Source organism: Triplophysa rosa, linkage group LG9, assembly GCF_024868665.1.
Source record: "Triplophysa rosa linkage group LG9, Trosa_1v2, whole genome shotgun sequence".
NCBI lineage: Eukaryota > Metazoa > Chordata > Actinopteri > Cypriniformes > Nemacheilidae > Triplophysa > Triplophysa rosa.
Window position 1 is genome coordinate 7,182,203 of NC_079898.1, and position 14,748 is coordinate 7,196,950.

General features: G+C 40.3%; 1 protein-coding gene across 3 annotated transcripts in view; it reads left to right on the plus strand.

The window, feature by feature from the left end:
* The window catches only part of tjap1 (tight junction associated protein 1 (peripheral)), a 96,384-nt gene that overhangs the window by 63,630 nt on the left and 18,006 nt on the right, over positions 1 to 14,748 (plus strand). For all 3 annotated transcript variants that reach the window (XM_057342582.1, XM_057342583.1, XM_057342584.1), the window contains one exon: positions 5,534 to 5,695. In XM_057342582.1, coding sequence (XP_057198565.1) covers positions 5,534 to 5,695 — 162 coding nt within the window. The remainder of the gene's footprint in view (positions 1 to 5,533; positions 5,696 to 14,748) is intronic.

The following is a 14,748-nucleotide window of genomic DNA, read 5'->3' on the forward strand; positions in this document are numbered from 1 at the left end:
GAGGGTTTAGGCTGCATTAGTTAGATCAACCGGAACCAAAAACACAACTGATGTACTTGTTGCATCAAAGAGTACAGAACAGTACTCTACTCTCAGCCAGTCTTGTCTCATTGTTCCAAGGTTACCACAGCGAGCAGGATGCAGTTCATGGCCTGACCTGATGGTAGAGCGGAGAATGGGAAGTGGGGACCTGACAAGAGCTGAGATGATAGAGCTGGATAAAGAAGGACGCGGTCTCTTGACATGTCTTCACCACAAAACTTCAAATGCTATTAGATTATTAATGATAATCTTAAACTATAATTTATTTTATTATTAAGTTTATTTATTTTATTTAGCCTTGTTGTGCAAGTTCTCTGGAGCTTGTGCAGAGGCAGCAGCTTTTGCCAGAGGGGAACTGGAATCCCCTGGTTGGGCCTGGGTTCTCCTGAGTTTTTTTTTCTCGGTTAGAGTTTTGGGTTCCTCGCCACCGTTTGCCTACTGTTTTCTGTTTACTGTTATCTGCCTGACCGGGGGGGGCTGCTTTAGAATTTTAAAGTTCTACTTAATTAATATTGCATATAGGAATTTATAGTCTGTTATATTTCACCTGTGCTTCTCTCTCCTTTATCCTAAATGTGCGTGCGTGCGTGCGTGCGTGCGTGCGTGCGTGCGTGTGCGCGTACTTGTCTGTGTACGTACGCGTGTGTGTGCGTGCGCATCCGTTGGGTGTGTGTGTGTGTCTCTATGTCTATGTGTGTTAGTACGTGTGCATATTGTGTGTGTGGAGTGTTTTGTATGTGGGTATGTCTGTCTTCTGTGTTTTCAACCTTTTCTTGTCTTTGCAGGTACAACATTAATTATTTTGCTTATAGTCAATATGTCTCATGTACAGCTGCTTTGTAACAATGAAAATTGTAAAAGCGCTATATAAATAAAGTTGAGTTGAGTTGAGGGTTGCACGGTGTACTGGTGCTACAGTAGCATCGCGATGCTAAAGCTTCAAAATTCCTGCGGTACCGCTCTGTTTTTTAAACTGTAGTATTGTAGTGCCGTATCTAATGTTGCATATGCGCATTAACATTCATTTGAACACTTTCATCTGTCTTTTTGCAGTGTTTCTCTCCTAAATGAATCCAAGTTTTGAATGACTCGGACTAGATAATGATTCAGTGAGTCATTCATCAAGACACTTGCTTTGTTCTTGAATGAATCAGCTGTTTTGAACGAGTTGGTTGAATGATTCACTGACAAAAAAATTGCCAAGATATGTTTATGGTACCGTGACAACCCTACAAACTAGCAGAAAATTGTCAATATGGAATTCTTCAGGAGGAGATGATAAGAGACAGATTAGTCATTGGAATACGTGATCATGTACTGTCAGAGAGATTACAGTTAGACCCAGAGCTCACACTCAGTAAAGCTGTAACAAAAATAAGACGGAATGAAGAAATAAAAAAGCAGCAGACAATATTAAGGCAAGCTAGTGGGGACACAAAAGAGGCAGACAAACCAAACCAGGGACAAAAAGGAGTCCAGAGAAAAACTGACAGAATGAGAGACAGTGATGGAAACAAAGCATGTGGCAGATGTGGCAGGTCACAAACACACCCACTGAACAGCTGCCCTGCACGAGACGCTGAGTGCAGGAAGTGTAAGAAAAAAGGGCACTTTGCTGCATTTTGCAAAGCAAAAAAAAGACTGGATGAAATTTATCATGACGGGGAGGCAGAAAGCATTGAAACAGTGTTTTTGGGAGTTCTAAAGTCTGTAAATTTAAATGATGTTTGACAAAAGACTGTTGGGGTGAATAGGGAACAGATTCTTTTCAAGTTAGACACAGGAGCGGCAGTGACAGCCATTCCAGTAAGCATGTAGTCAGAAAGGAGTCATGGCATCCTCAGCCCTGCAACAAAGAAGTTGTGTGGACCAAGCAACAATCCAATACATTTGAGCGGACAGTTTGATGGTTCATTACAGTACTTGGATAAAACAAAAAAACACGCAGTGTTCGTGATACCAAGACTGGTTTCTCCACCTTCTGGGATTACCAGCCATAAGAGAGCTGGGTTTACTCCACACAGTCGACAAAATTAACACATCAAAGCCAAATTACAGAGAACTATACCCAAAAGTTTTTACAGCATTAGGGAAACTGGAGGGAGATTACAAAATTAAACTCAAAGAAACAGCCACTCCCTTTGCTCTGTCCGTGTCCCGTCGCGTGCCTTTTCCCATGAAAAGGCCACTACTTTACCTTCACGACCATGGAAGAGGGTGGCGGCAGATCTTTTCCAATGGAACAAGGGTAATTGCGTGCTTGTGATATATACTATTCACGCTACATAGAGGTAGCCTTGCTCACTTCTACAACTACAACGGCTGTCATGGAGAAACTTAAAGCATTTTTCAAACGCCATGGAGTTCCTGAGGTCTTGGTCACAGAAAATGGACCACAATTCGCGGCATCAGACTTTGAGGACTTTGCTAAAGACTATGGTTTTCATCATGTAACCAGTAGCCCCTGATACCCTCAAAGTAATGGGGAAGTGGCACGTGCCGTACGAACTGTAAAAGCATTGCTGATGAAGGGGGAGGATCCTCACAAAGCACTCATGGCTTACAGAGCCACTCCTTTGGCCTCTGGGGCTTCTCCAGCGCAACTACTGGTGGGACGAAACATTAGAACCACCCTTCCTGTAAGCCCCTCCACACTCAAACCAGCCTGGCCAAACCTTAACACCTTCAAGAGAAAAGACATAGAGTTGAAGTACAAACAGGCCAAGTGGTGCAACAAACGCTACAGAGCACAGACAAAGCCACCTCTTCAAAGAGGACAAACAGTCTGGATAAAGAACACTTCTGACCGGGGCAGAGTCACCGGCCATGCTGACACACCACAATCCTAGATTGTGGACCGGCCTACCTGCAGCCTTAGGAGACATCGCTCTCATCTAAGAGCAATCCCTTTACAGTCAAGAAACACACAAGACTGTGTAAGAAGAAGAGTGGGTCGTGTGATTAGACCACCCTTGAGACTGAATCTGTAGAGTTTTGGCAGGACCTCCAGCCTATTCAGTGTTTATCTCCCTTGTTTATTTCCCCTCAACAGAGAGACTGTTTTTTGTTTGGTTCATTCTTTACTAAAAGACGGGGGTGACATTTAATGTAACATTGAAATGAAAAAAAAAAGGAATACCTCTGTTATTTGTTGACTATATTGGGGAAACAAAAGAAAGAAAATATCTGTTATTGGTTATGGGGTTTTGTCTTTGGGGACTTATTTAGCTAAAAGGGAGAGATGTAGTGATAGGATGTTTGGTTGTACATTGTGCGCATGCACAGTGTGTGTTAAAGTAAGTAAAAGTTGCTTGCTATGGCACCCGCTGGTCTCATGTCCGTTCCTAAGCGAGATTAATATAATACCATAACTTTTTGGTTACCAACATTATTCGAAATATCTTCTTTTGTGTTCTGCAGAAGTAAGAAATGCATACAGGTTAGGATTACTGTTGTGGTCAACCAGTTTTTAATGGCCACAATGTGTTTTATTGGCCAATGCAGCATGTGGCATTTATAAAATTGGTAAAGTAAACATTTTGAACGAGTGTTTGTGGTATTTTTGTGTGCTTTTATAGTGATGAGATGGCACAGTGTAGCTGGTGGCAAACAGCAGATGTGTGTTCAGTATCACTGCAGCTGCCCTCTTCTGCTCATTATTGAGCCAGCTGCTCTCATCTCGCTCTCTCTCGCTCTCTCTCGCTCTCTCTCTCTCTCTCTCTCTCTCTCTCTCTCTCTCTCTCTCGCACACACACACACAAACACACACACACTCACTAAACTCACTCTCCGTAAGCACATTTAGCCTAATGTCATACTGCTTAAAGGTTCAGTCAAATTCTTCTTTGCCTTGAAACTGCTCAAAACTGTGTAAGTGGTTTTCTTTGGACTAATCGGCGGCTTTCAGGTGTTGGCCGGTCTGTGTTGTTTTGTGTTTGACGCATGTCTGCGTGTACCTCAGATCAGTGCTCGAATTGAAGGGGGCTGGGGGATCCGGGACCCCCATAGGAAGTAAACAATAGACTTAGGGGGTCCCTCAGATATTTTTATTAGAGTAAAAATGATAATGACAAATGTGATTAAATTCATGCAGTGGATATGGTAAATTTCGTGAATTAATTATTTACAATAATTTATATTAATTTTGTTTATGGGCTAGTTGTATGTCTCTTTAAATGTTAAACGCCCCACGTCTAAAGACCGCTAATCACAGGACATCGTTGACATGACTGCTTGATTGGCGTCGCTCTGGTGAAGCTAACTTCAGCTAAAAAATGGAGAATAATAAACCTCCACTCGCAGTCGGGAAGAGGAAGCTTCTACTTTTTTGAGGGGTAATTTTCTCTCTCTATATATCGTTCCACTATATTTATCAACTCCATGTCGGGGCTTTTGTATTTCTTGCGTAAATTATTATTAGACCTGGTTCTGGGGTGCTAGAGATCCCGATGAAGATGAGTGACAGCTTTTTAGTAATTATGAAGGGAGTGCTCGTTGTGCAGTTTCTGTGCTATATATAATCCATTCAGAAATGTTTAAAACTTGTTTTTCATGCTGCTAAGACCAACGGCCACATACACGCTGCAAAGTTTCGGGAATTACATCGGCATATAAATGCGGGATTCACTCTTGAAATAGCTATGATTGACATATTGATAGCCATAGTTAGTTCCTGAATAAAGCAGACTTTTGGACTGAAATGGTTGAATAGTCTGCTGACTGACAGACTCACTCACTCACTCATAACAGTCCCTTGCCGCCACCTACTGGACATAACTATGTAAACTGCACTAAAATCGTTGAAAAATCCACGCAACACTAACACACAGACTGACAGCCGGTCTTTTTTTATATTTTTATTTTGTTTTTTATTAGATTTTTAATATCTAATAAACTAATTTCTTGCATTTAAACAAGTCTTTTGGAACAAACATTATTATCACAGTGTCAATCATCCAGTTGTTTTTAGGGAAAATAGTAAATACTACATTGGTAAATAATGCTAGAATTATTCTGTTGGACGTACACTACTGTTCAAAAGTCCTTTCTGTTCACCAAGCCTGCATTGATTTGATCCAAAATACAGTAAAAGAAGCCTGTTCTTTTATGTAAGCCTGTTTATAACAAATAGTATATAGTTATGCATATTATGATCAAATATATTGTGTATTTTGCATAAATTGTATATTGCGAGACTAACCCCCACCCCCACCAAAAAAAGTCTTATGGTGGGGGCCCCCCATAAGACTTGATTCAATTCGAGCACTGCCTCAGATGCAAGGTGTAAAAGCTCACACAGCTGAGATGTGACTGTAGTCATGACAATGGTTAAGCTAGCCATTATATGAATATCACAATGATTTTAAAATACTTTCTATTGGATAAACTTTGTCTTGTTAGATTAGTTTCTTCTTATTAACTAGATTAGAGTTGAAAAAAAGGATAATTTTCTTGACTTTTCTGAATTATCACACTGCTGTTCATTTTGCAGGATCCTACAGCAGCAAAATGAAGACTTGCGTCGCCGCCTGTCGCAGACAACTCATAAGATGGAGACAATGGAGACGGAGTTTGAGACCAGTCGACATTACATGCAGGCAGAGATGGGTCGCACCAGAGACGACCTTGAGAAAATGAGAGACAAGTTCAGAAGGTTAGCTGTGAATGTTTACATCGCCATACGCATGTCTGTAGTGCGTTGTATGTACACATCTAAAGTGTTAGTTACTAGAACGTCAACCTTGTGAGATCAAAACTGTCTGTACAGTAGATAAAAAAGTTTCATCATATTCAATGTAGAATTCGTTATTTTATAACTGCATATAAGTGTCCTTGTTAAATTGTATTTACATTAATTTAATTTACATTCAGAGTAATTTTCTAAACAATTACATTTTGCATACGTATATGCATTATATGTAGTCAGCACGATGTTTGTCACGTGAAGATTTATGTTCTGCACTGCAGGGAGAACTAGAAAGTACAAAGTTCGAGTACAAACTTTATGTTGGCTCGACAAAGCCTGTCCTGAAGAGTTTGAAATAGTTTGAAAGGTTTTATCGTTAAACTTATTGTCTGGCTAAACTGTTGCTATGGGCGTGGCTTTGCAGCCTGGCAACTGATAATACTTTGAGCCACAAGTGAAGCGAACCAACCCCCATGTCTCTACAATGTTCTAAAGCAGAGATATTGGTCCTGCTAAACGGTTGCTAAGGTCATGTGTTTGGTTGCTATGGGCGTGGCCTGGTAGCTGGTAATTGATTATACTCCAAGCCATAAGTGAAACGAACCAAACCCCATTTCTCTAAGATGTTCTGATGCAGAGATATAGGTATTGCAAAACGGTTGCTAGGCTAGCCTGTTTGGTTGCTATGGGCGTGGCTTAGCATCTGCCAGTTGATGATACTCTAAGCTATGAGTGAAATGAACCAACCCCTGTGTCTCTACGATGTTCTGATGCAGAGATATAGGTATTGCTAAATGGTTGCTAGGCTAACCTGTTTGGTTGCTATGGGCGTGACTTAGCATCTGTCAGTTGATGATACTCTAAGCTATGAGTGAAACGAACCAACCCCTGTGTCTCTACAAAGTTCCGATGCAGAGATATAGGTATTGCTTAACGGTTGCTAGGCTAACCTGTTTAGTTGCTATGGGCATGGCTTAGTAGAAACCAATTGATGATGCTTCAAGTCCCAAGTGAAACAAATCAACCCCAATGTCTCGACGATGTTCTGATGTAGAGTTATAAGTCTTGTTAAATGGCTGCTAAGTTAACATGTTTTGTTGCTATGGGTGTGGCTTCGTAGCTTAATGAAGTTTCAGGGATACTGATTGATTGCCTGAGCCAAATGAGCCCACCCCCTTGTCTCTACGACACTGTGTTGCAAAGATATCCATCTGGACTTTTTATAATGGGAGTCTATGGGAGCGGTTGCTAGGTTGCTGTAAATGGTTGCTATGGGCGTGGCTTCTTAGCTTAAGGAAGTTCCTGGGATACTGATTGGTTGCCTGAGTAAAATGAGCCCACCCCCTTGTCTCTAAGTGGTTGTACTGTGAAGTTATTCAACATGGGACAGTTATGACGCCTTATATGGGCATGCTTCCTGTCAATGGGAAATTTTGGGTGGCTCTTACACCACAGGGGTACAACTTACACCCCAATATAATGTATGTTCTTATAGAGCCTGATAGCCTCTACAAATGTGGTAACCCGCACGTTTCTACGAAATCCTCGCTCTGAGCTACGACCCGTCAAAGTTTGGCGCAATGTTAAGTCAATGGGTTTTTTCGCCCCCCTATCGAGCACCCCTCACCCGATCGCTTCCAAAAGTCATGGTACACCATTTCTCAATGGGCCGCTCGATTTGATGTATACATTCATGGGTCTAATGCGAAAAAAAAAAAATCAGTATCTAGGTTTTGAATGGGAGTCAATGGGCCATTATAAGTATATGGGACATTTGGGGTGGCTCTTACACCCCAGGGGTGCAACTTACACCCCATTGTGAGTGATGTTCTTACAGAGCCTGACAGCCTCTTGAAATGGTGTATCATCCAAATGTTTCTACGATGTCCTCGGTCGGAGCTACGACCCCTCAAAGTTGGGTGCAATGTTAAGTCTATGGGATTTTTCGGGTGGTTTTTCGCCCCCCTTTCGCACCCCCCACCCGATCGCTTATAAAAGTCATAGCACACCATTCCCGAATAGGCCGGTCGATTTGATGTATTCATTAATGGGTCTACGCCAAAAGCTGTGGGACAAGTAGCGTGCCAAACTTTGGCGGAACAAGAATAATAAGAAGTATGTTCGAATAACAATAGTAATGCTTTTTCAAAGCATCACTAATAAGCTTAGATACAAAATGAGATAAGAAGAAGAGAGATGACAAACTCATTCTTTTCTAATGGCTTTAATATTGCATCTGCCACTTAAATGTTAATGTAGTTTTCTGAAAAAACATCCCTTTCATTTTTATTGGCTAATATAATGTAAAACTCTGAATGGAAGATGACAACATGCTTCTGGTAGAAATCAGGTCTTCAGGAAAAGGTGGATAAACCTGTCTGGAATATTTCCTTTAGATTGCTGTGTTAGAGGATGAAGGATGAGTACATACTCCTGCAATCCATGCTTAATGATTATGATCAAGGCAGTCAAATTAATGAGATGTTTTTATGAGGCTGGCAGCCATCACTTTGTACCCTCTGACTAGAAATCATGTAGAGATGGTGTAAGAAAGTCCACGAGCCTGCAGAGTCTCACTGCAAAGTACAGCAGGATTAGCAATGCAGTGCATTCTGGTCAGGGGAACCCTGTCCAGAGGAACACGAGGGGACTGCAGACTTCCCTAGACATCCTTTACAAGATCTGAACAAAATACTGAACAGCGTGAACGGTACCATATGCTAAACAAAATCAATACTGCTGTTGGTAATGTATGTCAATGTTTTGCCTACATTGCAAAGCTATTTATTATGTCAAGACTCCTTCAAATAAATAAACCTCAGTTATTGTGCAAATACAAAAAAATCAGAGTTCCAAACAGTTCCCTTACCTTACTCCGATTCACAATGGTAAGCTTAAAATAAGGATTTATAAGATTTATAATTTGAGCTGTTGCGTATGGTTTTGCGTAAAATATCTGATGTCATTTGACGAAAAGTTCGCAAAGTAGCCTGCAATTTTGTTTAAACAGAAAAGTCGATATAAAGGCAAATGTTCCGGATTGCAGCTTTTACTATGTTATATTAAAGGTGTCCTGAACTGGACTTGTTTATTGTTTATACTGTTGTATGAGGTCTATTTATGACATTCGTGTGGTTTTTACATTCGAAAACATCAAAATCAATAAGTAATAGGCTATTTTCTACCCGGGTTTTGAGGCTAGTGGTGGGCGGATCGATCCTGAAGTATCGATACTTTCGATACTGAGGTTGTATCGAAAAGGATCGATCCTAACATAAAAATAGCGATACTAATGTGTTTTTAGTTTTTACTACCGTTTTTATTTATTTACTAATGTAGCTAATATTTGTATAATGAAGAAAAACTATTTCCCATACACCTTGTTTTGCACATGTTGCTCCTCCTGTCCTGCTGTGTTTTGTAGTCCGCTATCACGTGACTCAGCAGCCAAGCGCAAGCACGCAGACGCTGCTGCAGCCAGCAAAAAGAAAAGGAGCATCGTGTGGAGTTTTTTCACCTCGGTGAATAAAAACACTGCTAACTGCTTTGTATGGCAGTGGGCCTTTGGGGTTAAAAAAACAAAGATTGAAAGTACTTTATTATTTAAGCACTTTATTTACTTTGTGTCGCAAACAATTGTGTGCACTTTGTTTATAAATTCACTTAAAAAGTGTAATGAAAGGGAAACATGTTAATTTGTTCTATTATTTTGTCTAAACATAACACTGAACAAAAATGGAAAAGCAGTTTTAAAATCTTTGTTCTTGAGTAATAAATTTGTCCACTTTGGTTTTTTTAAAGCTAGAGAAGTAGTACTGGGATAACGAGAAATTGTTTTGTTATATATCGTTTTTCTGTTCTGTTAATCTGTTATTGTTACTATTTTCCAGTAATAATTTGGTGCAAAGTTCACCTTTGCAAATTCGATAGATAAATAAAATAGATTTATTTGGTTTAAATGATGTCCAGTGTTTTAACATCTACATGATTAATTAGCCTACAGGCAAATTAAGAGCACAAATCACAAAATATTTTAGTGGTCATGAAAATGTATTCAGATTTAGCATATTAATGATGCATTCATCTGATAAATCATGACATTTCATCTACAGGAAAGTAAATGTAAGTTCAAGTGAATGCTTTTTAAAAGTTAAAAGTATTGGTATCGGTATCGAAATCGGCAATACTGGCCCTGCATTTACTTGGTATCGGATCGATACTAAATTTTACAGTATCGCCCACCACTATTTGAGGCCGTCTCGACAAACGCTCTGTTTTAATGGGCGTGCCGAAGTAAACGCCCACTGCTATGATTGGATAGCAGTTTGCGTAGTAAACTTAGTTGGAGGATTCTGTGAATTTGGTTAGAGACGTAACGTTAGGTTACACATTATCAGGACATATCAAGCGATCTCTAACAAAGCAATAGTGACGCATAGTACAAATATGTTTTACTCACATAAAATTGCTGCGCCATTCCTGTTGGATCCAATATTGACTGCACAGCACTGCTTTTTAATTTTAGTCTCTCCGCAAATCTGTGATTTAGTCTCTCCGTGAGCAGGAACGTACTTTAAAATAAACTTCAACCACGCATTCCTAATATCAGAATCCGAAGGAAGCGACTGTGTTCTTCCACAACCAGGCGCTGCACTATGTTGCATGTTTGTTGCTTGGTCGCTCTAAATAAAAATAACAGTGAAAGAAGTCCTCACTTTTGCACATGTGACACGGGGCTAGCCGCTCTCGAGAGCCCTTCGCTAAAGTGACAGGGTTGCCAGATCTTCACAGAAAAAATAAACAAATAAAGACAAGACAAAAATAAACCTTAAAATGCAAATTGTTTATATATTTTATAAGACCAAAAATTCTTAAAATCTGCAACAGACTATTTATTAAGATCTAAGTGCCGAGGCTTTTGGATCTAAGACCAAACAACGCACTTATTAATAACAAACATGGCAACACAGCAAAAGAGCATATCAGCAGTTTAGTTTAAACTGACGGACAAAACGAATCTTTAGCCGAAAAATATGTAACATGGTTACCAGTTTGTCAATCATCACAAATGCTGGAATGTGTAAATTTGTGTGGCAAAAGTCATTCACGAACCAGTGGGGGGGCTAGAGAAGTAGTCCTTGATATTTTTCTGTGGAGGTGGTGTTCAACCTATCTATGACAGATAGGTGCATTCCAGGACCTGGCGTTCGCTGAGCCTGGTGTCAATAACAGTTGTAATCTCAGTAACAAGGGCGTTTTCAGGTCTGACACTTACAGGATGTTCGCTTGAATACGATTCCCTCTTATACAACAAAAGCTCGGGTTAAAATTGAGGTCTTAATTCATCCCTTTAACATCACAGTATTTTAATACAAGCTGAATTCTTGAATTCCTTCTAAATGTTTGAGATATTTTCTAAATGTTGTTAAAGAACTATTGCGAAATTATGACGTTTCTATTAACCGATGTTATGCGACCGAAACGTCATTTTCTTCTCGCTATATGTCATTCCAAAATCTTGATGGATAGGGTTGCATATCACAGCTACTGCACTAGCCATTATTTTTCATTTAAGGAGGCGTACAGTAGACCACTTATACTTGAGGTATTTCTGGGAGGTTTAAGGACTCAGATTCACATCTTTAAAGAATGATTCATGTGACTTTTACATACATTTTAAATATGGAAAACCTGTTTCCATTGCAGTTGTGCGAAACATTCCTTTTTTGAATTGCCTGAAAAACCACTGCATGTGAGCGTCAACAATTTTGGTTCCTTTGGGCTTATTTTCAATTTGGAATTTCAATTACAACAGTATTACAAAACAATATTGGTCCGATTATAAGATGCAGTTGTCTATCATGATTAGGTCTTGATTCAGAGCTTCACATATCTCATAGAGCACAGCAATATTTCTCGGAACGTTTTTAAACTTTAATTTAAGCTATGCGAATAAAATAGGTTGCCGTCTTTTCTACTTAAATCTTTTGTTTTGTGGTTAAAAATGTGGTTCGAACTATTGCGAAGTTCATTACATTTACAGGTCAAGCATTGCTCTGCTGTTATTTTTGTCCTTAGGAAATTAAGTGTGTTTATCAGTCTGTATTGTTTGACAGATACCTGAGGTTTTTCAAGATAATTAAGAACTGGATCTGGGAGCCTAATGTCTCTCTTTCATTACCAGTATCAGAAAAGAACAGAAAGACAAAAGCTGTGGAGTGAGTTGGTTGTTTGATTTTAATGAGCACAAGCACTGTCTCGGTGTCTAGTGTCACGGTAATGATCAGTTTATCTCTCGTCTCTGTCGTAGATGCGTTCTCTGTTGGGTGAACAAAGTTGGGTGACGTTGATTCAAGCTTCTATAACTAGGTATTAAATTTATTTACTATAACAATTTGTTACATGTCTTAACCAATGAAGTTGCTTGATGTTGCGACTTAAGGTCATGTTCACCTTCAAGAGCGCCGCCTTGGATTCCATTGCGGATAGAAATATTACCTTTTGCTGGAAACCTGTAATGGATGGTAGGGTCAGGTGTCGTAAGTCTTCATCATCAGATCTGAATGCGGCGTGTGATTATTTAATGGAGGGTTTGTAGTGGCCCGATGTACTTCTGCCCGTCTGATTCTCTGCGAGCGAGCCGCTGTGCTGCAGTCGACTGCAATCACGCAACTTAATCTCCAATCAGGAAGCATCTCCGGCTTCAGATGGCAGGGAGATTAAATTACCCAGCATTCCTCCCATCAGAAATGTGTGCCGCTCGCAGCTCCATATCCCTTCCCGTACTACCAGAACCTGTATGCCAGCTCTCTTAAGATGATTGCATAATTGAATTGTGATTGGTTAGTGGTTGTGCAGCATGCCATGTGCGGGCATTTCTGTGCGACCTCCAATCTAACAGTGAAGCGCAGTCGCATGTTGAGCATGGTGATGTGCGGCAGATGGAGGGAGGGGAAGGATTGGAAGAGTTGCCCTAGTTGTCATTGTAAATGTTTGTTTGTTGACCTACTCATTTGCTTAATCTGTTTCTAGTTTATTGGCAGTCAGTGCACATGTAGCTCCTCTTTCTGAAGAGTTTAATTATTTGGATTTCTTTTCTGAGGTGGTTCAGATGGACTTTCCCCTCACTTGTATTTCAAAGCGACCATCAAGCAGCAGTAATTATTGCAGGCATTCACATTTCATCAGCACCGGCCGTCTGCATCCGTGAACTGCCGCCAGAGTTTATGACTGCGCTCGACGCCGATCAGCACAGCTCGCTAAAATGAATTGATTAAATTCTAATTGTTATGAAGCGTGACAGCAAAGCCCCTTCACATCCGCCAGCCAGTGAAGCATTATTGATCAGCAAGAATGAAAGTGAGATTGAGATGATGTTTTCACCATAAACCAAAAAGCCGAAGATGGAGATAATGCATTGGGCAGGAAAGATGGTCTTGGTAAGCATAAATTTTGAATATGATGTTTCCTACATAGGCTTGGTGCCTGCGTGCTGAATCCTAGTATTGTGAATTCAGTACTGATTCATTCGTCACCTCATGTAGCCGAAGTCTCATTTTTAGAGTGCTTTCCAACGGCTCTCTCCACCCCTCACTTTCAAAGCACTACGCTGGCTGACACAGGACTAAGATGTTGTCACATTTTCGCTTCTTTGCCGAAGGAGATAACATATTTATGAAACGCGCTCTGTAGAGCAGTTTGTCCGTTTAGGGCTACTGTAGAAACAACATGGTGAATTCCATGTAAGAGGACCCCCGGTGTATGTAGATAGAAATAGCTCATTCTAGAGTAATAAAAACACAACGCTTCATTATGTAAGGTCTTTATACACCTCTGAAGACATAGTTATGTGTATTATATTGCATTTCTTATCAATAGATCCTCCAAAAATTACACACTGGACCTTTAAAAATGAAAACAACATTGAACCACCATTGACTTCCATTGTTTGTGGACAAATTAAAATATATTTGTTGCGTACCACCGAAGATGGAGTCAAATACAGGTTTTAAATTACATGAGGATGAATAAATGATGACAGAATTTTTATTTTTGAGTGAACTATACAGAATGTATTAGATGGCTGATCTATTGCTTTAGTTATATTTTTGCTTGCTCATAGTTGCATGTTTGTGCTTTGGTTATGCCTAAATGTGTTTGTTCTGTAAATCAATGAACCCATCCGCCGCCGGCTCTCATAATCCCTTCATATGCACATAGTCACATATACGCGTGTGTTGATCGGACACTCTGCACTGCAGTTATCCGCTGTGTCCTGTTTTGGCTACATCCATCTGGAGGAAACCGTCTGACTTTGCTGAAAGTGACACTGATGTCACTTCATAGTTAACCCCCACATCCCTAAAGGTTTACTTTATAGCGCTCTGTTCCCTAAATAGCTGTTAGGGTTAAAGGTGAATTAAACAGGCATATAGTATTACTTACCCAAGGAAATATGACCATACTTCTGAATGAGCGCTGTATTCATCAATGAATGTGTGTCGTCCGTGTAGAACAACAGCTTGAGGTATGATGAGTCATGTTGAAAGCCGCTGTAAAATATTTATAAAATCAATTGATTTCTGTATCGAAGCACAAGTTGATACAAGTTAATACAAGTTAAAGGTCCAGTGTGTCCTTTTGGAGGATCTATTCAGAAAAATGTAATATAGTGTACATTACTATTAGAAGTGCACCGATTGACCGGCCAGAGACCGGAATCGGTCGGTTTTTCGTATGATCGGTCAGTCTCACGTCTCGCCGATTCCAAGCCGATCTTCTGTTGCCCGTGATGCGGGCAAGAACGTGACAGCCGTCAGTACACTCAAAGCCGCAAGTAAACATGTAAACGTGCGCGCGCACAGCCTGTCTTTCACGGCTCGTTTATATTCGCATGTGTGTCCATCTTACCGCGAGTCTCTGCTGACTGACGCGCATCTCTCATGTCTGCTGACTGCACGCGCGTGCACACGCATCATGTACTGTACAGACTGTAGTTCATCTCTTGCTGCTCCGTCTAC